Source organism: Eptatretus burgeri, chromosome 14, assembly GCF_056783735.1.
Source record: "Eptatretus burgeri isolate ZD-2024b chromosome 14, Ebu_testis_v1, whole genome shotgun sequence".
NCBI lineage: Eukaryota > Metazoa > Chordata > Myxini > Myxiniformes > Myxinidae > Eptatretus > Eptatretus burgeri.
In genome coordinates this window covers 5,830,255-5,856,563 of record NC_140974.1, presented here as the reverse complement: position 1 = coordinate 5,856,563, position 26,309 = coordinate 5,830,255, and the positions used below count along the sequence as shown (strand labels likewise).

At 45.0% G+C, this 26,309-nt stretch overlaps 2 protein-coding genes across 7 annotated transcripts in view; both read left to right on the top strand.

Annotated features, from left to right (window-relative positions):
- The window catches only part of LOC147012593 (sialic acid-binding Ig-like lectin 14), a 27,445-nt gene extending 9,056 nt beyond the window's left edge, over positions 1-18,389 (top strand). Inside the window, exons 3-9 of the mRNA XM_085853607.1 lie at positions 5,405-5,486; positions 5,654-5,980; positions 6,904-7,170; positions 10,835-11,104; positions 13,692-13,793; positions 14,013-14,074; positions 14,387-18,389. Of these exons, the coding sequence (XP_085709733.1) occupies positions 5,444-5,486; positions 5,654-5,980; positions 6,904-7,170; positions 10,835-11,104; positions 13,692-13,793; positions 14,013-14,074; positions 14,387-14,644 (1,329 nt within the window). The 5' untranslated portion in view covers positions 5,405-5,443 and the 3' untranslated portion in view covers positions 14,645-18,389. The remainder of the gene's footprint in view (positions 1-5,404; positions 5,487-5,653; positions 5,981-6,903; positions 7,171-10,834; positions 11,105-13,691; positions 13,794-14,012; positions 14,075-14,386) is intronic.
- A 5,746-nt stretch (positions 18,390-24,135) lies between these two features.
- Positions 24,136-26,309, top strand: part of LOC147012591 (AMP deaminase 2-like) — a 65,017-nt gene continuing 62,843 nt past the window's right edge. For 3 of the 6 annotated variants that reach the window (XM_085853603.1, XM_085853604.1, XM_085853602.1), the window contains exon 1: positions 24,137-24,406. In XM_085853603.1, coding sequence (XP_085709729.1) covers positions 24,376-24,406 — 31 coding nt within the window. In that variant the 5' untranslated portion in view covers positions 24,137-24,375. Of the gene's footprint in view, positions 24,407-26,309 lie in introns of all 6 variants that reach the window. The other 3 variants (XR_015051004.1, XM_085853601.1, XM_085853605.1) reach the window with 3 other exon arrangements.

Genomic DNA, 26,309 nt, shown 5'->3' with positions numbered 1-26,309 from the left:
CCTCATTCAGCACCTTGAGGGCCCCCAAAAGGATATCTAGAGCCACCGCAAAGATGACTGCATCATCTGTGAAATCAATGTCAGAGATCTTGGCATTCCCAAACGATGCACCGGAGCTTGATCTCTCTGACATCCTGCCTAGAATGTAGTCCATGCACGTGCTGAAAAGTGTGGGGGCAGTACACACCCCTGACAAACTCCAGTAACAACTGGAAATGAGTCAGAGATGGTACCACCACATCTCACAGCATTCTCAGTACCAGAGTATCGTTCAGACATCAGATTGATCAGTTTTGGTGGCACCCCACGAAGACCAAGAATCCTCCAGAGGGCATCCCAATTCACTGAATCAAAGACTTTACAGAGATCAACATAGGCTGCAAGCAGCCCCGATCGAAACTCTCGCTTGTGTTCGGTGAGGATCCGAAGAGCAAGGACATGGGTCAATCATTCACCACTTTGATGTAAAGCCTGACTGCTCTGGGCACTGGTGCTCAAGCAGATGGTCGCTAACCTTTCAAGAATTATCCGAGCAAAAACCTTGCCGGCACTGAGAGCAGCATCACCCCTCGGTAGTGGTTGCAGTCCTGGCGTTCATCCTTCCCTTTCCAGAGAGGGACAACAAGCCCCCTCTTCCAGTCAGTTGGGATGATGCCTGTGTTCCAGGCAGAGCACAGAATTGCATGCAACGATATGAGTGCAGCATTTCCACCAGCCTTGAGAAGTTCAGCATGGATGCCACAGATCCCTGGAGCTTTACCCCCATTTCAACCGGTACACCGCAGCCAGTGTTTGCACAAACGAAGGTGGATCACAGTTGATTGGACGGTCAGCAATAGGGATAGTAACACCCCTGACATCCAACTCAATGGGTGGTGGAGCAGGCTGGTACAGCTGCTCAAAGTAACCGGCCCAGTGGTCCTTCACTTCAGACTCCTCAAGAGACCACCACTTCCGATCTAAATGCAGGGACAGGCATGGAGGAACGCAATGCATGAATTCCCCTGTAAACAGGATGAGAATCACTTCATCACAGGTGATGCTTCACCCCCTCACAGATTCCTCGTACATAGTGGCCTCCTTGTCCATCCTTAGCGCACTCACCGTTTTACGCCTAAACTCCCTGAACAGCTCAGCTCTGCCATTAAGCCTGGCCCTGTGACTCTGGTCAATGGTATCCAGTGTCCCTTGAGAGACAAAATTCTTCCTTGCCCTCCAATGAGTTCCAAGACATCCACCAGCAACATCAAGGACGGTGGTCTTGAAGGTACTCAACAACTCTTCAGGATTCCGCAAAACATTCAGACCCCCCAAATCCCCACTCAGCCTGTTTGCAAACTCCTCAGCGACCCTCTCATCCTTGAGCTTGCCAACATCCAGCCGAGCCTGTGATGGCACCATTCTCCCGGATTTAAGTTGCGCAACCTGTGGTCATTGCTACCACAAACCTGTGGTCGGTATTGAGGAACTGAGCACTCTGGTAGACCCTGCAGTTCTGGATCATCCTCCAGCTACCATCAACCAGGACATGGTCAATCTCATTTGCCACACCACCAGCGTTTGAATACCAAGTCCAGCGATGAGCTTGTGAGCACTGAAACCATGAACCGGCCACCCTAAGTCCATGACTTCTTGCAAAGTCAAGGAACTTAGTGCTATTCTGGTTCACAGTTCCAGACCCATGGGGACCAACACACGTCTCATAACCATCTCAACTCAAATCTCATAATACGACATCAAAACATTAAAGTAAACACCTGATTTTCACAAACTTTGCTGCAATCGAGTGTTAAGCTAGCTTAGCGACCGTAAAAAGTAAATACAGAAATTGAATTAAATTTCAAATAAATGCGAGGCTGCTCAAAACAAAAACCAGATACATTGTACATTATCAAGAGAAAATACTTTCCCACGTCATAAAACACGATGCTTAGAGCATCCATCTACAATTCTAATATCATTTAGACATCTTTATTAGAAGAAAACCGCGCTGCCTTGCATCCATCCGAGGTCCGACCCGTGATGCCATCAGCTAGGCCCGAACTTCAACATGAATAACTCGACCATCATAAATCCAGCTATTCCTAGCTATGATGAACAGGAATTCGATGATATCAGTGAGGAAAGTGAAGGAAAAAAAACATTTTGAGTGCTTCATCGTTGAGAAATCGTTTCGGCCTACTCCAAGTGAAGGAATGATTGAGCAGGCCCAAAAACATGGCGGCTTCAGACCCCAGTGAGATAACCCAGGAGACTCCTGAAGACTCCAAAGAGCGAGGTGACCGAGGATCGTCTGATAAAAGATATAATTAAATAAGGCCGTTAATTATCTTCAAAAGGGGTGTTTTAATTAACCCAAACACCCAATTTTCACTCGTGCACTTCCTTGGAGTTCTGTTAGTATGTATGCAAAGTTTCAGGCTGCTAGGTTTTATGGTTTTGGAGTTATGGAGGAGACCCAATGACACGTACGTGTACGTGATTTCACTCTTCCTTGCACAATGTTCATGGGGAAATTCTGATTAATTTAATGAAGTAATTATAACATAATTGTATGGACAAATCCATCCATCCATCCATTGGGACCATACTCTGTGCAGAGAGTTGGTGCTGCCTAAGCAGTCTCCTTGGCTATTGGGCACAATCCTGGACGGGTTGCCACTCTGACACAGGATACCAGCAAGCTGGCACTCGTTTAATCGATCTCGGAAGGATGACAGGCAGAGTCAGCCCCACCTGGTATTAATTCAACAGCCAAGGGGTATTTGAACTTCCGATCCTCGGATCTCAAGCCCACCACCCTAACCACTAAGCCAACACCAGGCATATTGACAGATAACTCACTGGAATTTGATGCTGTCTCTGATGATTGATAAGTAGGCAATTCATTCAACTCCTTCAGTTCAAACACTGAAGTTATTCTGTTTCTGAGGCTAAACGATCAGGTTTGGTGTCTACTTCAGCAATTTACAGTATTCTGGTAGCACAGTTACAACATGAATTTGTTCATTAAAAAAAAAAAAAAATATATATATATATATATATATATATATATATATATATATATATATATATATATATATATATATATATATATATATATATCTCTGCTTCCATCCTCAAAATATATTTTGGAATGAATACACCAGAAGTCAAGGTTCACATATAAACAACCGGGATAGAAGTTGTAAATGAAAACAAAGTACTCTTACCCCTCCAAACGGTTCGGTTACTGCATGGGATATGATGAAATGGCGTTGCGGTGAGGATACCGGTTCATTGACATTCTGTGGTCAAATCTCACTGAAGACAGCAGTCTGAAGGAATAGTTTGATAAGTATCTAGAAATAGAGGTTGTTTGAAAAGAGAGTATTTATTTGGATTCGCAGTAAAAACCCAGCTGGTTTACTCGTGGAAAGGCAATATTGACCCCCTGACTTTTACCCCATTTAGTGTTCTTCCTACTTGTTTTTTTTTTGTCTGGTTGTCTCCCTACCACCCAACCTCCATGCTACGTTGGGTGGTCTTTTTTCCCCCCCCCCCTTCTCCCCTCTGTCACCTTCCTCTTCCACGGACCGAGGTTTCTCAAAGAAAAAAACTCATGCTAACCTGTCCGGTGTACAGGTGGAGCATATAAGGGGGTGTTGGATTTGTATTTAGTGAAGTCACACCCTGATAAACTGTTTTTTCAATTGTTTTTATTTATTTAATTGTTTACATGATCGAGGCTCGTGAAAGAGCTGCAGCAGAATGGAAGGGAACAACATGGGGAAACACCATGTTTATAGTAATAAGTGAGCAGAGTATAAGTAAGAGTAAGATGAAACGGAGGTGGACAAGGACACATGAGAATGAACAAACTTTGGTACATCACGGGTGATGAAGGTTGTGGTCAAGTTTCATTGGAATTGTGTGTGTCGTTTCTGAGACGAAAACAAATAACTCCTTTGGGTGGAAGCAGGGGGTTGGGGGGGGGGCAATGCCCCTGTAAACTCCCTCCGTAGACCCCTCAGACCAATTTTTTTTTTTAATGCAATGAACAAACTTTAATACATCTCAGATGGTGAAAGTTGTGGTAAAGTTTCATTGGAATTGCATGTGTAATTTCTGAGAAGAAAGCAAATACATATTTTGGGGGGCAACCCCCATAGACCCCCCTTAGAGCCTGATTTTCTTTTCATGCCATGAACAAACTTTTGTACAGACAGGGTGATGAAGGTTGCGATAAGGTTTCATCGAAATTAGGGTAGAATAGTTGTCTAGTATGGTTGGTGGATGATCTGATGAAGTGGGGAACAGCTGTCTTGAAGCCCTGGAGGGAAGAATGGTACTGAACAGATTGGGGAAGTTGATTCCACAAGTGAGAGAAAAAGAGGAACAAATGAGTGGAAGTGAGCATTGAGCTTGGATTTGGGTAGTTAAACAAGAAGATGGTTACTGGTAGACCATGGGCACTCTGCAGAATCCTGGGAGGGTCAGAGCCTAGAGAGAGCAAAGGGTACAAGACCAAAAAGATGGTGGTTTAATATACCATAGAGAGACCACCAACCCATCTGTGATGTGAGAGTGACAGGCCAAGATGCCCAGCTTTGTCATGGGAGATCACAATGTTTTTGTGGGCCTTGCTTTTAACGGCATCAAGAAGGGAAAGGTGTTAGCCAAGTGTGCCAACCCAAATGGGAGAGCAGTACTCCATTAAGCTGTGAATGAAGGCTATATAAGTTGTTAAAAGTTCAGATTGGCCAAGGAAAGACATTGCATGATGAAGGATGCCCATTCGGCAGCTGGCTTTGGAGGCCATCTTGGTAATATGGTCTGCCCAAGAAAGATCATGGCTGTTAGTGAGGCCCTAAGGTTTGAGTGATGGTGATGTAGAAGCGATAGTGATAGCAATGCATTAACTGTAGAAGAGGAGGCAGACCGTATGTAATCAGCAGCATCGTTAGATGGTTGCATGGACATCGTTAGATTCCATTCATGACCCACATCTAAACTGTCTCCCTCATGTTTCACCAGCAGGCTGTTGCATCAATGAGTGTCTCTTGAATGTGACGTTAAGCTAAGAACACATCTGTCAGCATTGGTTGTTGGTAGTTGTTAAAGATCCCACGGTGTCTTTCACAAAGAGTAGGAGAGTGATTGCCAGCACCCTAAATAAATTTTTAAAAATCCTGCTCTAACCTATGAGTTATAGTTCTTCTGTGTATTTCTTCACACCTGTTGCACTTGTCACCTGCTGGAAGTGAAAAGCATCAAGATCTTAGAGACGGAAAAGCTTTCCGAAGCCCACATTCACTCTGTGTGCTTCACGGAGGGTCATGACCATTTCAAGGCTCCTTAACGAATGAGTGTGAAATGGAACTCGTTGATTGCATCTTGCTCATCTGTCATTGTGCTTATTCAGGAATTTTCTTGCTGGTGAACCTGTTGAGCAGATCTCAAAATGGTCTTCCTGATGAATGGAGCCATTTTGTATTTTCTCCTGTGTAAGTCGACCATCTATATTATATGAATTGCTTCACTATCAAGGTTTGTTGTGTTTCGATGTTTCGATGTTTCGATGTACGAGTACTTGATTTTACACTTTGAAGCACTTTTTGCACAAAGGCCGTTTGTCGATTTTACAAGCACGTGATTCTTTGTTCCGCTGCAGGGTTTTTGCTTCCAGCGAAAGGAAACCACCTTCATGGTTTTGTCGGCCACAGTGCCCTGATTAATTGCGCGTTTCATCCATCTGTGGCTGCTGGGAACATTTTCATGTGCAAGAATTCCTTCCATAATTGCAAAAAACCTCTTTACCATGGATCGACTTTCGGTGAGATCCAAGGTCGCTATTCGCTGGTTGGAGACCTTGGTTTGGGGAAATGTTCCATAAAGATACAAAATCTTACCTCTGACGATGGGGGTTATTACGGAGTTGGAATCAAGATTCAAAACGATGTGCAAAAAAACAAGCCTTGGAAGTACTTATATGTACACGGTGAGTATATCCAAGGAGGATAAGACAATCTCTTGGCATTGGGTAGTGACATGAAGAAGTGGTTTTTTTTATTTCTGATTACCATTCTACATAGTAAGGCACAAGTGCAATGCATTTTCTGCCACTGGTGTAGCAAGCCATCAATGGTGGGTCAAACTCTAACAGCTTGGTGATGTGATCAAGTGACCACTTGAACCTCCTCCTCAATGTCTCCTTGATCTTGGTGAACTGCCTTGATGGATGGTCTGGGGAGTAACTCGTTTTGAATTAGGAGTCCTACTCTTCGTGGCATTCTCCATAAATGGCTCTGTAATCAGAAATAAAAAATATATAGCTTCTTAATAAACTGTTTCCTCTTTATTTTATCTCCTTCACCCACTCCTGAAAACTTTTGTGACGCCCTCGTGAATGTCCCTGTATTTATCTCCTCAAGGCCCACAGTGAGCCGCTGCTGTGAAAGTTAGTCCAGAAAGCACAAAACAACTTCCCCGAACAGCTGAAAGTTTAGGATCCATGACTGTGAACGCGAGCATATTTCAACATCACAGAAACCGAGTTTAAACCAGAATTGTTCAATTTGTTCATTAAACAAGCAGCTAGTGTAGCGCTATCTCTTGTCTTCACCAATTCTGACCCATGATCTTTATTACCCCCATTAACCTCTCCGAACCCAACCATCTTACCTGCTAGTTCCAGTGTTTCCTCCCGTCCTCCCTTTCCTATTTTCCCGTTCATCCTTTCCCTTGATGTGCAGCTCTACCTTGCTATTAAATGAGCCTCGCCTCCTGTCAAGAAAAACGTTGTTGTTTATCTTGGTGACTTTTGTTATGTTTCTTTTTACATTTTTTTTGTTTTTTAATGAAAAGCTAAATTATGATTTTTGTTTTTTTTTCTTCCAGTTATTGTATTCTCTTTACTTACAGATGTACCACCACGACCAACCATAAAAGTCAAGCCATCAAAACTGGTCTCAGGCCAGAAAGGAGCTTGCCATTGTCATTCCGTGTCGGGCTATTATTCGGTCCAACTGCAATGCTTCGAAATAGGAAACACCTCGGAACAAAATGGAGAGGACGCCGAGCTGGGATTGACAGCAACTCCGATGCAAGACCAGCGCACCTGTGTTTGCACGTTAACAGACATGTTTGCAAATAGGATTGGACGGCGATCGTTGATACTGAATGTTTCCTGTAAGTACCGCATAAGACGCACTCAACACCACTGGCCCAGCTATGGTGCAACCATGAGCCACAGGCTGCATACGAAGTAATACTAATAACAGTGTGGAGCTCTTATCGTTGTGAGATGGGTCGAGCCGATGTCCGATCTCCGATCTCTTAACCCCCCCAAGATGGTTTCATTTAGAGCATACCCAGCGGGATGGCCTCACACTACACTAGGTTAACAAAAGACAATCAAGTGATATGATAAGTAAACACCATGACTAAATAAAAGTAAACACACTAACTGATGGTCGAGATAACTAGCAAAGTCATGAAGCTACCAACGAAGAATAGCATGATACAATTCTAGTGAGATGCTTATTCCTGCTTCTTGTCACCAAGGCAGCCATTTTGAGGGTTTGTGTTGGAGGGTGCACAGCGCACGTCACTTTCAACTACGACAAAGGGTTCCATACCTTCGTCTTCATTTGCAGAAGTGCAGAAAATTCAGACTCACAGGTATGTGGAGCTGAAAGGAAGCGTTTGCAGGGCAAGTTTTCCAGCTCGAGGATACGAGTCACTGACTCGGGCCTAGAATTCTTCTTCGGAACACTTCTTGAATAGGTCCTTTGCTCCTGGGTAGTCTCTCAGTTCCAATAATTCATCCTGATCTGGGGCTGGAAGCGAATCGGGTCCAAGGGAGAATGGATTTCACGCCAATGCCGGTTTCTTCCCTCCAAGGTCACTGAAGTACCGGGTAAACTCTTTCTCTAAAGCTTGGAGGTGCTCGCCAACCTTGGCCCCGAGATGAGCCTCCATTTGTCCCTCCACAACCTCACAAACATTGTGAAGTTACCGAAGTTGGCTTTCCTCCTCCATTTCTGAATCTCGTCCATGAATGCATGCAGACAGTCGATGAAGTGAATCACAATTGTCCTCTTACCTTGCAGTTTCAGTTTCATCTTATTCAGTTGACCAAGATATCAATGAAATAGGCCGGATGTGCTTCCCACAATGGATCCTTAAAAAAACAAAAATCTTGTTTTTCTCGCATTTTCAGAAACAACTTCAGCTCGGCTCGGAGTTCGAGGAATCGATTGACGACGTTGCCTTTCAACAAAGAAAGATGTTGAGTGTGGGACAGGATGAGCTTCATGCTCTGATCCTTTGCACAACTCCTTGTAAAGAGATGGATTGACAGCCACAGATTTAATGTCGCTCACAATTCTAATGAACCTCTGCAATGGCGTGGGAAGGGTTTTGGGTGCCGGTGCCGGTGAATCACGCAGTGCATCATCATAGCCCCTGGAGCCATCTCTTTCACCCTGATGAGAAACCCAGATATTGAGCCCAGCAGCACATGAGCACCGACTGTCAGTGAAGGCTCCACACAAATTCTCCAATGATAAACATTCCTTGTTGAATTATTTAGTTATATACAGTTGTACGTACACTGTATCATATCGTACGTCTGATGAACCTCCATGGCTCACCAGTTGGGAACCATTGCCCAAGAGATGCGCAGTCAGGGTTTGAATCTCAGCCCAGCTATTAACTTGGTGATTCATCAATGTGAGTGCTGTCCCTCAGATGGATGTAAGAATGGACGTCCGTCTGCGGGCTTTAGTTTTGGGGACGTTTAATATCCCATGGAGTCTCTCAACAAGAGTCGGTGTGCTATCGTCAGCACCATACCATGGCCAAATTCAAAATCCCTGCCCTGATTTCCTGTGTCGGAGTGGCAACCCATCCAGGATTGTAAACCAAGCCACATAAAGTGCTTCGGCATAACCAATGCTCTGAATAGAGGATGGCACATGATGTTGATGATGATGATGATAATGATGATGGGTAAGAATAATGAAAATGAGATTATATAATGCAAGGAGCAGTCTTGGAGTGTGTCACACAGGAGAAGGATCTGGGGGTGGTCGTAGATACGAGATTAGGCAGACAGCAGAGTGCCAGGCAGCTTTAAAAATACATATTGTTTTCATAGTCGAGGCTCGTGAAAGAGTGAGTAGAAGTACACAGGACGGATCAGGACACAATGGGACAAAAGGAACAGTAGAGATGAGGTGGAAGTGGGGGGGGGGCATCAATAGCACAGCTGAAGGCCAAGACAGGGGGAGGTAGACAATGGGTATGGGGAGAAATGGGGGGGGGCAGGAGAGGATGCATGGGGTGGACAAAATGGATGTAGAAGGAAACTCTCAGAGGGAAAACTGGAAATTTGTCAGGAGGAGGGATTGGGGTGGACTCGGGTTAACGAGGGTAGAAAAGATCATGGTTTTGGATTGAGGATGACCTGAGATGGTGGTGAACAGCTGTCTTGAAGACCTAGAAGGAAGAATGAGATTGAAGAGAATATGGAAATTGATTCCAGGTAGAAAAAAAGAGAAACAAATGAGTGAAGGTGAGCAGTGATCCTGGATTTAAGTAGTTTCACCAGAAGGAGTTGATGGTGGACCGTGTGTGCCCTGAAGAAACGTGGGGGGGGGGGCGAGAGAGGGTGAAGCACGAAAAGAGCAGACGATGCATGAGCAACTAGAGCTAATAACGTTTTCGGTTGTATTTGTCGGGGAATAAATGATAAATCAAAAGAGGTAGGAGGTCGTGTTAACTCTGTACACGAATGTTCAATGTAGTGAGATCTCATCTGGAGCATTGTGTGCAGTTTTGGTCACTTTATCGGAGGAAGGGCATTGTTGCCATTGAGAGGGTTCAGCGTAGAGCAACTACATTGCCAAAAATAATTTTGTTAAAATAAAAAACAAGAAAATCACGAGAAAAGCTAAAATATAAATATCCTCATGGTTTTCTTGTCAAGAAAACTCTTCAAATTTCAACAAAATATTTTCTTCAAATTTATTTATTTATTTCTGCAGAATGGACAGTGACATGACTCGCAGCTACAGCCTTGAAGCCCCCCCCCCCCCCCACTCCAACCTCCCAGCACCACAACCCCTGGGCCATTCCCTAGTGAAATTAAGTAAATAAATTAATAGATTTAATTTATATAGTCACCTGCAAAAATATTCACCCTCCCCCCACCAAAGTTTTCACATTTTGTTGCCACCTGAGATTATTTCATGATGCTTTCAAATCAAACTTAAAATATCATCTTCACAAACTACTACAAAGTGAAAAAGTTTTTTTTAAAAATGAAGATAAAATATGAATAAGTTTGATTAACAGAGAAAATCAGATGATTCTCAGTTGGAAAAGTATTCAAACCCTTTGCCTAATTAACCCTAAATCACTTCAGGAGCAAATTATTCATTTGAAAAGTTACAAAATCAGTGTAATAAGTTTCATCTGTATGTAATCAGTGGTTCAACTTAAAAACATTAATCTCCTCCACTTATCTAAGGAGTTTTAAAGTTCAACTCACTTGGTCAACCAACAAGGCAAACATGAAGACCAAGGGGCTTTCCAAAGAAGTCAGACATGAAGTGGTGGAGAAACACCGTTCAGGAGAGGGTTTTAAGAAGATTTCAAAGTCACTCATTACCCCTTTAAGTACAGCGAGATCCATAATTTAGAAAGGGAAGACGTATCATACCACCCAGACTATACGCAGGTCAGGTCGGTGGATTGTGTCATCTTGAAAGTCACGTATTGTCAGGTACCATAAAGTAACACTCGATTGTATATCACTTCATCTTTCATTGTGTAAATTCTGTTTCAGATGGGCCTGAAAATGTGACAGTGACCCCGAAAATAGATCTGATCGAGGGTCAATCGATGCTTTTGAACTGCCAAGTGGACAGCAATCCTCCGTCTAACATCAGCTGGACCCGAGAAGGCACAAACATGTCGGCTAACAGCCTTAAATACTCGGACAACCGACTTCAGCTAACAATGACATCAGTGGACTTCCATGATGCAGGCGTGTACACCTGCAGAGCTAAAAACACCTATGGGGAGGCAAATGGCACTGTGATGATCACTGTACAAGGTGCGTATAAATCACAAAGCCTGAGAAGTATGGGAAAATAAATCACCCACTGGGAGAAACACTGATGGACTAAATATGAAATGTTTACTCCTCCATTATTTTGCTGTGGGTTTCAGTTCCTAAAACCTTTGCTATTAATTATTTCCTGTCGCATCTTTCTCGTCCCCAACCGTAATCAGCTCGGCTGGGTACCGTCAGTCCATCCATCTGATTTGCATCCATCCGGAGCCTTCACTGAACATTACGAGACACATTTCTTTCATACTCCATAAGGCGTAACTTTCTTTCATTTTGTTGTGGATCCGGGGTCACTGGGGAACTACGAGGTGGGGGGGTATCCCGAGTTCTCCATGGACACACCAGGAATCGCAGGCGATCACACACGAAAAAACTTCATGTCGCAGCGGGTCGCTAAACAACCGTGAACACCAATAGCTTCACCACGTGACTTAGGGTCCTCTGTCTGACACCGTTTACCGAAGAACACATGATCTCCTTATTGGGGAATCGTGCCCTTGGTAATTATATTGTTATCTTTATTGGATCATGATTAATGCGGCCGAGCTTTCCACTCGCACATTGCCGGACTGGTAAGAGAGCCCATTAGTCTGGAATTATAACCTCCCGGCTAATCTACATACGGACACTGCTGGACCAATGTCAGATTGGAAATATAGCAATTATAATTTATTTACAATGAATTAAGCGATGAGGGGTACGGGAAAGAGGATGGGGAACTTCAGGGCTTTAATGGCATAAAAGAGAAACCGGGGCAGGAAAAGGGGAAATGCAATAAAAAGAGTGTAATCCCAGTGTGTACTTATAAAAAAAGAAAGCAAATGTATAGTACAAGTTGCAGACTTAACCTATGCCCTATCTACAGGCTAACAAAACAGGGTACCCATCAGACCACACACACACACGGGGAGATAAAGTGGGACTGGTATGTACATCATCGTCCCCCTCCCCAACTTGGAACCACTCTCCGAAATGGCCCTGACACTGCTCTCCACCACCGAGGGTCCACCAACTCCATCAGGAGCACAAAACAGAAGGTCATGCCCAGGACCAGGGAACAAACGAGTGCGCCGACCCAGCCAAAGAGAGAACGAGCGCTGCCATGATCAGGACCCTGATAGCTCGAGGCAAAAGAAGAAAGAGCACGGCAACCAGGACCAAGGTAGTTTGGGACGATGACAGAGAGAGCGCAGCAACCAGGGCCAAGGTAGCTCGGGAGCGATGATAGAGAGATAGAATCAGCGTGCCAAGAACAGCTTTATAGCCTTGGGGGCAGGCGCGGCCAAAGAGCCACACGTCAGATCCCCCGAGGTGGCCTGGGACCAGCGATTGGGCCACGTCAGACCCCACAAGCCGGCCCCTTGCCAGCCATTGGAGGGTTCCCCTGCAGCCCCGCCCATATTGTTATTTGGTCCTGGCGTTCGTCACGAACAGAGTTCAACACTTAACATGGGCGGAATCCCTTCTACCCCCATGCTCCTGGGACGAACCCCAAACATTCAACAATGTTCATAGCACAAAGCCAGGGAATGGGGCAATCATTTCAGGGAGGCTGGGTCATATCTTGGTTCGTTTGCCAGTCATTTTGGATGGAAGAGAATTAACGTGGATTAGGGAAACGAGATACACTGCAGGGAAAGATGGTAATAAATCACATTGCAGGGTAGATGTCCATACAAACGAACAGACAAACGATGACTTTGTGGGGCTTCAAACAATAAAGGGGAATGGGAGAATTTGGCGTGCGTTCCAGAATGCTGGTGTACGTAGCACACGTTGAACGCCAGGGCAGTAAAACACGCATGCCCTGTGATGATGGCTGTCATGGCACACGTCATCATGCGCTGATGTCTCTATTCTCCCAACAAGTTGATAGGTGGTGCTAACTACCCAACCCAATGCATTTAATTACATAATGACCCCTATAAGGAAGGTGCTATTCTTAACGTTCATCACGGAAATAACTATTCTAAAAGTCTACGTGCTGTGTGCCTTTGAATTTCAGCATGTGGTTCATAAAACCGCAACAATCTTATGCAATAACATCTGGATGGAGGTAATTTGGAATTGTGGAGATTTAAAAAAAAATGTATTTATGGGAGAGATTAGGACAGGATTGTGGACAAGTAAATGCTTCCAGGAACCATTATCTCCTGATATACACTTTACCATCACCAGCACCAAAACACAACTTTGGATTATTTATTTATATATGCTTTACCATGTCAACTACCGACACATTACCTTCAATCATTTGATTATTTATATACATTTAACCATCTCCACGACCGGTATACAAAATTATGACCGTGAATTATTTCTTTATTTTTCCACATTTCCATCACTGCTGTTGACACATGACATTGAATTATTTATTTATATACCATTTACCATCATCAGGACATTTACCATACATACCACCTTGATTTATTTATATACACTTTACCACCACCTTGAATTATTTATTTATTTAAATGTAAAATCCACACATCCTATTAGGGTGCACTTAGGGGCTGTGTTCTGAAGTCAGACTTGCATCCTTGTGTTTATTTTCTTGTTTCACTCCCAGTCCAAGCAAAGTCCTTCCTACTGTCCGTCGGCGTACCACTGGCTGTTTTATGCATCCTGTTCATCCTCCTGCTGTTTGCCTACATATTCTGCTTCAAACAACGTGAGACATCTGAGGATAGGGCATTGGTGGGCGAGAGCAGTAGTGGCTCATTCATCGTTGTAAACCATTACACCATTTACTTTCCTTAGTTTTGAAACTTTGAAGGCCTCAGTTTATCGTTCTCAGATGCAATGATTAAACTTTTCTTCTTCATTTCATTTGAGCATAATTCATGAGTTCGGTGTTTGTTTTATGATTGCCGACGTTTGTCTTTCTCAGATTTCAGACCCAAAAATTCTACAAAGGAACTTTCTGATAAAACGGGATCCGTTAATAAAATGGTAAGATGAAACTTTTTTCTGTTTTTTTTTGTATCCAAGTTTTTTTAAAAAAATTGTTGATTGAAAAATCCCCCCCCCCCCCTGTGCTTGCACGAGGGGAATTCACAAAATTCTCCAAATGAGATACTACTCTCAAAAGCAAAACATCAACGCTCTTTATACTTAATTCAACATGATGCGCATAATACGTAATAACGTGCTGCTTTTTATTACAAATGGCATGTAGTTGGACAAAAAGAAAAAAAAATTGGATTATTGTACCTCGTTTGTGAATTTTTTGGAACGCCACTCATATATCTCACCCGTGTGCAGGGCCACATGCAGAATTCTGTGTCCTCCAGGCATTCTTGGCAACAAGTCGACTCGTTTACTCAAGCTGATGATTACATGGACGTTGGGAGCCAGGATGTCAAGGAGGAAGATGGAATTGTGTACACAATGCTCGTTTATAGAGACACAAACTTATTCCCAAGCCAAGCTAAAGAACCAGAAGAATGTAGTGCTGAAGACACAATATATGCACAACCTGTTTTACACACACATCAGGAATGCATATATGCAAATATGTGAATCTGCATAAAAGTGAACAATTTGAGAATTCCTTTCCACGTTTTATCTCTATTTTTTGCAATGTGTATGGATAAGAGGTGGGGAGGGGGGTCTCGCAAGGTGTGTCTGTGTAAAAATAAATTGTGGATATCTTACATATCTGTTATGTTTTGAGGAGAGAAAAGCTTTTAAAACTATATGTTGAGTTAGTCAGTTAGTTCGGAGCCACATGCTTATGCTTGTCCTGCAAGTCCATGTCTTCCCATCCGCACAGCCTCCTTTTTATGATTATAATCCCCAAACAAAATATAATTTTCCCATCCATACTTATTGCACAGCATGAGCCTGATCCCCCCCCCCCACTCCAACATTCCCCCATGTCACTGGGACCCAAGGGACGATGTTTTTAGTGTGGACAATCATACTGCATGAAGTCAACAGAGGACGCTTAAGAAAGACAGATAGTTGGTACGATAGTTATGCTCAACCATCTGCTTGTTTGTGCCTTCACCATCTTGCTCACATACTTACCTTAATCTTGTCTGTTTGTACCATGATGCATGTGCGCCTTCTCACTATTCCTGGCCTGCCAGTAAGTAGCACACACCGCCTGACACGTCCATTAAGCAGTCCAAACGTCACAATTCCATCGCCCCAGATCCTTATCTTCCGCTTGCTGCTTCTTTGTTCATTTGCTCCCATCTTCGCTCCCTCACCCTCAGTGCGGAAATATTGTTACGGATTTGGAAGCCTCCTGCACGCAAACAGACAGCAGTCCCAGTAGCTCAGTTATCTTGATAAGTATATGTTTATAGTTAAGGCCCCATCCCCTAGGTCTAACGGGAATTACATGTGCGCTGCGAAGTTTCTTTATAGTTAGTTTTTTACAAGTCAATCCTCCACCTCTCCGCACCACCGACCCCATTGCCCATGTGTTTTTGGCTGAAGGCGTGGGCGGAGCCTCCATCGCATCAGATTGAGGCTCTGCTCCGAGGAAGGGCATGGAGCGTTTCCTCCAGCCAATGGGTGAAGGGCGAGCAGGGCCAAGGCGCTCCGGCCAATTGGAGGCCAGGGTGCCGAAAACTACTACAGAGCCTCTTCGGGGGGCGGGCCTCTGAGACTCCCCAACACGCCCCGTCCAATCAGGAGGCTCATCACCTCAGGGCCGATTCCGCCCCACCCAGATGAAGTGTTCGCCCCGTCAAAAGGGAAGAGGGTGCGAGTCATCGTGGCCATTTTGCTCTTGGAAGAGCGTGATAGCAGTGATCGTGGCCATTGCTTTTGGTCTGGCATCGTGGCTTGGTCTGCAAACGTGGTCTGCGGTCCTTTGTGGGGCTCTCATGGTGGTGGTGGTCAAGCAGCCAGGGTCGTGGGTTCGAGTCCCACCGTGGTGGGTTGGAGTCAGTGTGACCGCACAGGGTGGGAAGGTACCCGGCCAGGCTCTGTTCCCCCAGCTCACCTTCCCTCTCGAGCCGAAGGGTCCAATAAAGACCGGACGGGGTCCATTTCGTGTGTGTGTGTGTGTGTGTGTGTGTGGGTGTGTGTGTGTGTGTGTGTGTGTGTGTGTGTGTGTGTGTGTGTGTGTGTGTGTGTGTGTGTGTGTGTGTGTGTGTGTGTGGCACCAGTCTGTTAGGTAGAATTGAATAAGTGTTTTCTTTTCATTGTACATTGCATTTTATTCGTGATTAAGTCTGCTCTGTGTCTCCCTCTTTATAAATAAACCCTCTTGTTAAATGTTCCAGTTCGTTGCCCGTGTTTTCTTTCATTGACCCAGCATGGTGCGGGCTTGAGAAATAATGAGGCCGTCGGTGCCGTAAGTTGTCATTGGGTCCGATGGACTTTGGTAATTCCGCTCGATTACACCAGACCGAGGTCGCTAGAGCGGCCTGGTTCGATAGAGTCCATTGAGGGTGTGACTTCCCCAGTAATTTGACGACGTGGGTACTTAGGTGTATTGAAATTTGGCTATTAGCCCTACCCCACGCCATCAGAGAATTGGCCAGCACGGTCCTTAAGTGACCCGTGACCTTCGAAGTTGTCCGAGAGTCACGACCTAAATTCCGGGTGTTCGGTGGGAGACGGCTCTACTGCTCCACCTGGTGGCCGTTCCTCGCCACCGACCCCCGGCCGACAACAATATGGCTTGGGGAAGCAAATAGATTTAATGTTTTCAAAATCTTTCTTGCATGTCATGATGGAGCATATCAAGAATTATTCCCTTTCGGTAAAATATTAACTTTAATGTATTTATGAACTGTTATATACATTATTTACTCTTGTCTTATTAAAAAAATATTAATGTGTACAAATTAGCATGTGGAGACGCCTTCTTTCCCTGGCATTGGGGGAGCTCGTAGAGGAGTTAGTTAGATGAGTCCAAACCACAGGAAACCTTTCCAGTAATATTTGCCCCAATTACTCAGGTATTCTGAAAGTAGTCCCACATGGCCATGGCCAAAGAACTGACCACACAACTATAATAAGACTAAACTATAACCAGCGGTTCACATAACTGGTACTCAGGTACTCATGCGAAATAAAATAAAATAAACTACATGTGTACTTCAAAGATGCTCAGGAAGCTCAAAAGCGTAACCGGCACAACAGAACCTTCTGTTGGAAGGTTTTGTCATCCAGTGTGGGTAAGATTCTTCTGTGATAATTCTGATATACTGTGATTTCAAAATTTAAGTGTACAAAATGAAGTTTATAAATTATAAGATTATAAGTTTAATTATAACTTGTAACTTCGAAGAATTTAACAAAAAGATATATTTGTGGAGAACATGTGAGCATTGAGGAAGAAGACGGGTTTTTCAGCTTGTGGCAGTAAGATTCTTCCGTGATAATTCTGACGAATGATTTGCAGTGATTTCAAAATTTAAATGTACAAAATGAAGTTTATAAATTATAACAATATAAATTGTGAGCTATTTTGTAAGTTTATAACTTTTAAGATTAAATTAATTAATTTTAAAAAATTATTGAGCACTGTGAAAAATAAAATAAAATGATAAAGTTAAAACTTACTATGCCAGGGAGATTTAATAAATATTGTTTAAATACTTTGGCAAGGAGATTTGTCTGATTGAAACTTGAATTCAGACAACAGCTACAAGTCTTACCTTGTTCGTATAAACACGAGTCTCATCAACTCTGCCTTCTCATTGTATTCCAAGGTTATATCTTATTTAGATTGTAAAACAAGAGTCTCATCTGCCTGCTGAGGCTATGGACTTCTCATTGTGTTGAAAAGCTAGATACCTTATCTGTTTACACAGAAACTCCCCCGGCTTGCTGAGGTCATGCTTATCATTCCGAATGTAAATGAAAGTTTTTCTGTCCACAGACACCCTGTAGCAAAGCACACATTTCTTCACTGCTTCATCTTGATACTCACATGTTTTATGATGCATAGAATTGTGTTATTCTTTGCTTTGAAGGACATTTTGTTTATTAAAGGTCTCTTGTAGTCTGGTATTGATTAACTAGTTCCCTTGATGCTTTGACCACCCCCTCCCTACTTCCAATCATATAAAAGACCATGTACCCTGGCTCAGAGTCAGAGATCTGCTTGTACACTCGAGACGAGCCTTTCTCTCCACACGTGTGTTATACAATAAATGATCGATTACATTATAAAGTGTTTTCTCTTCTGTGTAAATTCCACCACAGTACCAAACCATTTCTGTTGGTACTCATTGGAGAACCTAATTATAAAAATTGTGTGAACCCCTGACCATAACATAATCCCAGATATTTCAAGGGGAAAATGTTCGATTGCTGTGTTGAGGGTGAATCTCAGATTTATTGCAATCCACTGCAATTGTAACAATGGTGTGTGTTTCTAGATGTCCAGACTCTGTATGTGGTTTCACCATTACAATTAAATATATTGTGACTGCGAACCGCCCCCCCCCCCAGGTGAGCACACATTCAAGCAGGTAGGTTCCGAGGTAGTTATTTCGTTAGTATTTGTATTTCGATAGCCACATGTCATCCATGGGTTAACGGGACATGTGTTTGAGAGGTCTTCTTCCTACTTCCATTGTGCTGCCACATTCCGTAACCTTAAATCCACAGAAGAGATCGTATAGGTTGATAACCATTGCACATTGTAGACACATTATTTAATTTGGCTTCTTCTCTTTCCAGACACAGTTATATACAGATCCAATTCGGTTCCTTTACCTCTCCAGACACATTTGAGACATTAGCGATCCTTGTACTCATTATAAATTCACTATCCACAGTTGCCATAGTCACCCATATTTCACACAACACAACAGACACCACACACAGATCCAAATTGGATCAAAGAAAAACCTTTAAAATTAATCTTCTCTGAAACCGCTTTACAAATCGATGCAAAACGCAAAATATATGATCGACTACCTCTGGGAACGTCTGACTAGATTAATAGAAGAAGCAAATCCGAAACACAATTTGGCCGCCAGTGACATCATAATACAGAATGTGGGCAATATCTCGAAAAATATGAATTTGAGACACTTTGGAGTTGCACCTTATCAAATAGGACTGATTTTGACACAATGAGAAGTGACACAAAAACACAAAAATGACACACAATGACACAAAAACATTTTTTGACACATCATCATACCAGAAGTAGGCATTATCACGGAAGTAGGCAAAAGTAATGCTCATAGACAGCAGCTGGGAGTTGCACTGCTGTGAACATCGTTTACTTTACAGACGGCGCCGACAACACATATACTCAAAAGCAAAAGAAAAGGGCCACCCTCAACGACAATGGGACAGACGGGCCTGTGGGCCACGAGACCGGGTGGAGCCTACCCGTCTTGTGATGAGCCGCAAATGTGGCGGCGGTGCCCCGACTCCACGCTCCTTCGCGGGTTTCGTTGGCACTGCTTGGAGTGGGGTGGGAACGGGGCCCCCTTTTCGCACTATCTCAGCGCGGGGGGGGGGGGGTGGGGGAAAGGGGGGAATTGTTGATGCTCTGGGGAAAGAGGATAGCTGGCTTGCTTGGGTCCCGCAACGAGCGACTCCACTGCGACCTCAACCGCGCTCCCGGCTTCCCCTCTCTGCAGCTCCCCGACAGACTCCGAACCCCGACAGACTGACTCTCCTCCAGACCCGTCTTGACTGCTGCTGCCACACTCTGCCGCTGCCACACTTCTCCAACTCGCCTTGACTCTTCTCCAACTCCCTTGACCGAAAAACTCTCTGCCGCTGCCACACTTCTCCAACTCGCCCGAGCCCAAAAACTGGTTAAATTCGCCCCGCGCTCGGCGCTTTATAGTGGTGTAGGAGATCCCATATGCAAATTTCTGGATCAGAACGAGCTTGGGGGTGGAGCCACGCTCGCCCATTGGACGGAGAAAAAGGGGCGTGAATCTCCCCTGATCCTCGAATTTGCATATATCGATTCTACTCCGACGCGCCTGGAGGCGGGGCCAAACCGCCCCGCGCTTGCTGATTGGACGGATCAGAAGTGGGCGCGTATCATTCCTGATCCGACTTCTCCTCGGAAAGGCCGCTTTTTGCACCCGCGGCTCGGCGCGCGTCCCGCACGAGGCCAGGACAGCCTGACGCTCGGCGTTCACAAGTGGTGCGGGAATGGCCGCAGAAGGAGAGGCGAAGGTGGTGGAGGGTTTAAAGTGGTGGTCCATGGCTACGGTGATGCTTGGAATGGCGGTGATGCAATGTTTGCGGGAGCGAGCTGTGAAGGTAAAGGTCGTGGCTGTTGGCGTTGTTGTTGTTGTTGTTGTGAAGCGGCGTTGCGGTTGGTGGTTGTTGTGTGATGGCGGTTGAGACGTGGTTGGTTCAAAATAAAGATAGAACAGAAAAACGGCTATCTTAAAGGGTCGCAGCCCGAATGAATCACATTTATTCCCTCGAAACAACGGGTTTGGGCTAACTACACATGTACTTACAGAGATATCTCACCTACGGGACCTGAATGGTGGTTTGCGAATTTCCTCAACCGCAACACTATGTATTGTAAATCCCACTCTTATTTTTACCCTCATCCACCCGTCACTCCAATTTTTACCCTCATCCACCCGTCACTCCAATTTTTACCAACCAGCTTGATGAGCCACAATGCTATGGGACCAATGGTCCCCTATTTTTCCCTTTACAGGAGTGAGGCTCATGGAAGAGCAAGGTAGAACTGACAGTGGGACAAACAACAAGAGAATGCACGAACAGTAAAAGAGGAGAGGGAGGACGGAGGCTGAAACTGAAACTAGCAAGTAAGGTTGTTGGGTTAGTAAAGGTTAATGGGAGTAATAATTAATGATCATAAGTTATAATTGTCCGGATGACAAGAGATGACGCGATGCATTGCTTGCTCGAAGCCTTGCAGGGATGGGTGAGACAGAACAGCCTCTGGAAGGCGGTTCCACAAATGTACAAAATAAATCGATGGAACCTTGTGCAGTCGAGGAATTGCACAAATACAGTGTACAGTGCAGTCAAAAAACCCCCATATTTCCCCCATTAACCCCATTCCTTTACCCAACCCATGCACTTGCTGGTTTCAGTGTTTCCCTCCTTTCTCTCTTCCTTTCCTGTTCGTTTACTTCCTTGCCTGGTGATGCTAAATTGTTGCCCCGTTACCATGACAATGTCAATTTCACCTTCCATTCCATGAGCCTCGCTCTTGCTGAGGAATAATTAAAATAAAATAAAAACATCGATGCCTTTATCTATTGAACCAACAAGCATTTTAGTTATCTATCTATAATTCCAGCAATGTGTGTGTGTGTGTGTGTGTGTGTGTGTGTGTGTGTGTGTGTGTGTGTGTGTGTGTGTGTGTGTGTGTGTGTGTATCTGTGTCTGTGACCGCTGTTTATCAACAACCAGTGGTCCGATATTATTGAAACTTGCCAGATATATTGCTGGGGACCTGAGGATGTGCCTTTTCAAGGTTTGATATTAATCGGATAAGTGCTTCCCAAGTTATGGCCATTTATTTACCAACCAATGACAGGACACGTTGCTGCGTAGGCGTGGCCGATGGGGAAGTGATCCTCAGCCGCGTTCCCCATTACGGGTTAAAATGTACGGACTTCCAGATAATGATGACTTCGTGTATTCTAATAATTTCTCGATTTCTTATGCGCATTTATAGATAAACACAATGCCCCAAGTTATGATCGTTTTCATATTAGACGGTGAATACATTTTGGTAACACCAGTGTGAACTGGTATGCTCCGAACCAGGAAGTAAAAAAAAAAAAAATTCGTTTTTTTTTGCACAAACGTTTTTGGTTTTTTTTCCTTGCGACGACATTGCGAAAAGGCAAAATACGTTGGCGCTAATTGAATAATTGGCCATTAAAACTAAATTGCGAATAATCGTAACTGCGATATGCGAACTTCCGGGCCATGCACTACGGGCACACCAGAGCGAAGGAACGGCCTGTGTGGTTGTTGTTTCTTGCTCGCGGTTTGAAAGTTATTTTTATCTTGCCAAAACGAAGTTTTTGCAAGATATGTTAGTCAGCTTGTATGTTTTTTTTGTTTTTTTTGTGTGTCAGTAATAATGTGTAAAAAATTCTGCAGAGCACAGTTATCATTGGAAATTTTTGTAACTTCGCATATCAGAGGCCTATAGAGGTCCCTTTCAGCGCATAAAATTTTGAAGGTCAAGGTCAAAGGTCAAGGTCACTTTGTCACAAATCAGGGGAGTCGACGAAACCCTTATTTTTTGATTAATTTTAATCGAATCGTCTCCAAACTTTATGGGAATGTAGTTCATGGTCTGGCGCTCCGCTGATTAGTTTTTGGTGGCAATTGGCCTTGACCTTCATGGTTAGCGCCTGAGGTCAAACATATTTGACCCCAAGGTCAAATTTTCAAGTTTTCGGAACCATCTCGTGTCGTACCTCAAATTGAACACCTCGATGAGTGCTTTCTAGATATGTCAAGCTTGAGACATTATGACGTCATTTGGTGACGTTATGAGGCAAAAGCATATTTTTCATGGTTACTCTGTAGAACGATTCTCATCGGAATCTCTCGTCGGCAGATATTCCTCAAGGAGTCGCTCCTGGTGGATAGCAGCTCTGTTCACATCAGTGTGACCTGAAAGAAGTCACATGTGGTCACCTTTGGTTTATTTTTTACATTGGCAGTGCTAAGGTTAAAGCACTCTTCACACAAGTAAATTTGTCATCCTCTTTTCTACCCCCCCCCCCTTTCCAAAAAGAAGTCACACGTGGTCACCTTTTGGCAAGATACGGGTCACCCTGCGGGTGACATTGGTTTATTTTTTTTTTTTTTACGGGCACGTACTAGTCTCTTTAATGACGTCTTTAAAATGAGCCTATTAACGAATTGTCCAATTTATGAAGCGAAACCGTTAATGTGTGCAACCACAGAGTGGTTCGGTCAGTCCAGTTTCGTAACCATCTCTCGCTTTTCTCCATTCAGCTCTTTGCTATGTAGTTCTGGCCCTTGAATGGATCATTAAGTTTAGCCCTCTCAGTGCGGTCATCCTCTCCGATTCACTTGCTGCATTAAAGGCGTTGGAATCCCGACATGATGACAGATATGACCTAGTTATTGAAGTTCTCCATTTAGTTGACACTGCGACCTGGAGGGGTGTAGTGGTCCACCTGTGCTGGATCCTCGCCCATGTGGGGATCGGTGGGAATGAGACCTGTGATCAGGCAGCGAAGCAAACACGATGGGAAGATTTTGTTCGAAGGTCCATCCGGTGGTGGTACCTCCAGTTAAGTTTCCCAGACTCCGAGAGATCAGGAAGCTCTGTGTGGGTTGAGACTCGGACACTGTCGCCTTAATGTCTCCCTCTGTAGAATGTGACGTCACCCCACCGGTAAATGTGCACACAGCAAGGATCACGAAGACCTCACCCACATATTGTTAAAATGCCCGCTCTACGAGCGATCCGGAAGGAACCTTCTTCAGAATATCACACACATGGGGTTTAAAGTGTCGGGTCTGCCAGAAGCATCCCCGACTCTGTGAAGCTGGGCTGAGATTCTTAAAAGAAAGCGGGAAATCCAATGAAATTATCGGGGAACCAAAGGGACCCTTGGGTATCACGTCCAAGTTCTGGTGCGTGGCGAACATCGCGCCTTTCGGCTCTGAAAACGACATTAAACCCCCAAAAGAACATTAAATAAAAAACTCGTTTCCTCCATTAACTCCTCTCGCGAGATCCTGGTTTCCCACGAGAGTTCCCGCTTCCAATGCGGCTGCTACGGCGTGCAAGTGCAATCAATCTTGTTGGAGGTTCGCAATTGGTTATTATCGAATACACGGCCGGTATTGGTTGTTGTGAAATACGTCATGCACCCCCCCCCCCTTTGGTTAATTTTTTTTAACTTAGGCGGATGTATATATATATATATATACAGTATATATATTTATATTTCTGTTTCTTCTTTTCGTTGGTGTTTCAAACCACAACCGCCTGCCGGCTGACGTAGTAGTAGTAGTAGTAGTAGTAGTAGTAGTAGTAGTAGTAGTAGTAGTAGTAGTAGTAGTAGTAGTAGTAGTAGTAGTAGTAGTAGTAGTAGTAGTAGTAGTAGTAGTAGTAGTAGTAGTAGTAGTAGTAGTAGTAGTAGTAGTAGTAGTAGTAGTAGTAGTAGTAGTAGTAGTAGTAGTAGTAGTAGTGTTGTTATCTTCACGTTGCAGCTTCGGATCACGTGCCAAGAGGTCGCTCTACTCGTGTTTCTCTCTCTCCCATTTAAACGTGTCCGTCGGTGTGACTGAACAACCCACGAGGGACGGACATGTCTGTGGAAGATGTTTCCTCCGCGCCGGGTGAGTTTCTCTTGAGGGAAGGAATAAAAAATATCGAGAATGTGTTTCATTCAGTGTTCGCGAGCTGTGACTCGTTCGTGATGAAACGTTGTGAATCGAACTGAGGAGATTGTCCACATTTAGCATTGTTTATAAACTGCCGCGCTGGTGATTCGCAGGTCGGGCGTTGGTTGCATCACAAACTCGACGGCACGTTAAGCCGGGTGTCCCGTGTGCTGCTATCATTCGTTTGTGGACGTTAATGACCCCACGTGGTGCCTTTCTTGAGGAGGCGAGTTATCGCCCGCATTCTGGACAATGACAAATCTGGAGCCCAAAGCGCCTTTCAGACTCAGTTGAGCCTCATATCTTCCCAACTGGTTTGTGAAAGACTTGGGTCAAACACCTCCCCCTTCGCCCAGACGCGTCCCCCTTCGCCCAGACACCTCCCCCTTCGCCCGGACACCGCCCCCTTGGCCCAGCCACCTCCCCCTTGGTCCACACTCCTCCCCCTTGGTCCACACTCCTCCCCCTTGGTCCACACTCCTCCCCCTTGGCCTACACTCCTCCCCCTTGGCCCACACTCCTCCCCCTTGGCCCACACTCCTCCCCCTTGGCCCAGACGCGTCCCCCTTGGCCCAGACGCGTCCCCCTTGGCCCAGACGCGTCCCCCTTGGCCCAGACGCGTCCCCCTTGGCCCAGACGCGTCCCCCTTGGGCCAGACGCGTCCCCCTTGGTCCACACTCCTCCCCCTTGGTCCACACTCCTCCCCCTTGGTCCCACACTCCTCCCCCTTGGCCCACACTCCTCCCCCTTGGCCCACACTCCTCCCCCTTGGCCCACACTCCTCCCCCTTGGCCCAGACGCGTCCCCCTTGGCCCAGACGCGTCCCCCTTGGCCCAGACGCGTCCCCCTTGGCCCAGACGCGTCCCCCTTGGCCCAGACGCGTCCCCCTTGGCCCACCCCATCGGATGGTGGGGGATATTTGTGGCCGTTGATAGAAGTAGGGTAGAATATATTCGAAATCTCGAGAGGAAGAAACAAATGGTTGTTTCATGTTCCAGGGTGAAAATATTGATCTCTGTATCATATAATGTATATCGGCTGTGGATGGGAATAAAATTGATAAAATAGAAACCAATAACTCCAAAAGAGGGTAAAAGTAACCCTGGTCCATGGTACCAGTGTGTGAGAGTCTGGGATCTTGTTTTTGGAAATCCTTATGGGTTGTTGGTACATGATGAGTGTGAAGATGAGTCTCATTGAGAGGTTGGCAGAGAATGTTTGGTTTGTCTTGTCTTCACGTTGCTCTTCATTACTGGCTCTTGCTGTGCTGGTCGGGGAGGAACTAGCCTGAGGAGTTTATATGGACAATGTACAATGATTTCCCACCATGTTTTGTTCAAATAATTAGCCTGGGTTCAGTGTATGCATAGTCTACAATTATATTGTTACGAATTTCGCCCGCCCGGCGTGCGATCGGCCACGTAACTCTAATCGGGACGCGTCGCCCACCGGAACGGACAATTCAGTCGTGACCCTCCTGGAACTACTGCTAGGAGCCAGTCACGGGTGGGGGTTTAACCTCACCACAACCCAGTCCACATTCTACCCACGCGAAATAGGGTGAATCGCCGAATGTCGATATACCTAAGTACCCGCGCGGGTAGCGTACCGAGGAGTTGTACCACGCCGCAGGTCGACTTCGGACATGAACTGCTTAAACGGCTCGTTCCGTGCTGCAGGGAGAACCGAGCGGAGTTATCGTCGACCTCGACGGTTCAGATTATTTATTGGGTGTGTACACCCACGACCAATCCCTTACGTGATGCAAGATGGAAATTTCAACCAGAGGAAAGGACGCAACGAAATGGGAAACAGTTTGACAAGCACTTTTAATTCGCACGCAGACAAGCACGTATTT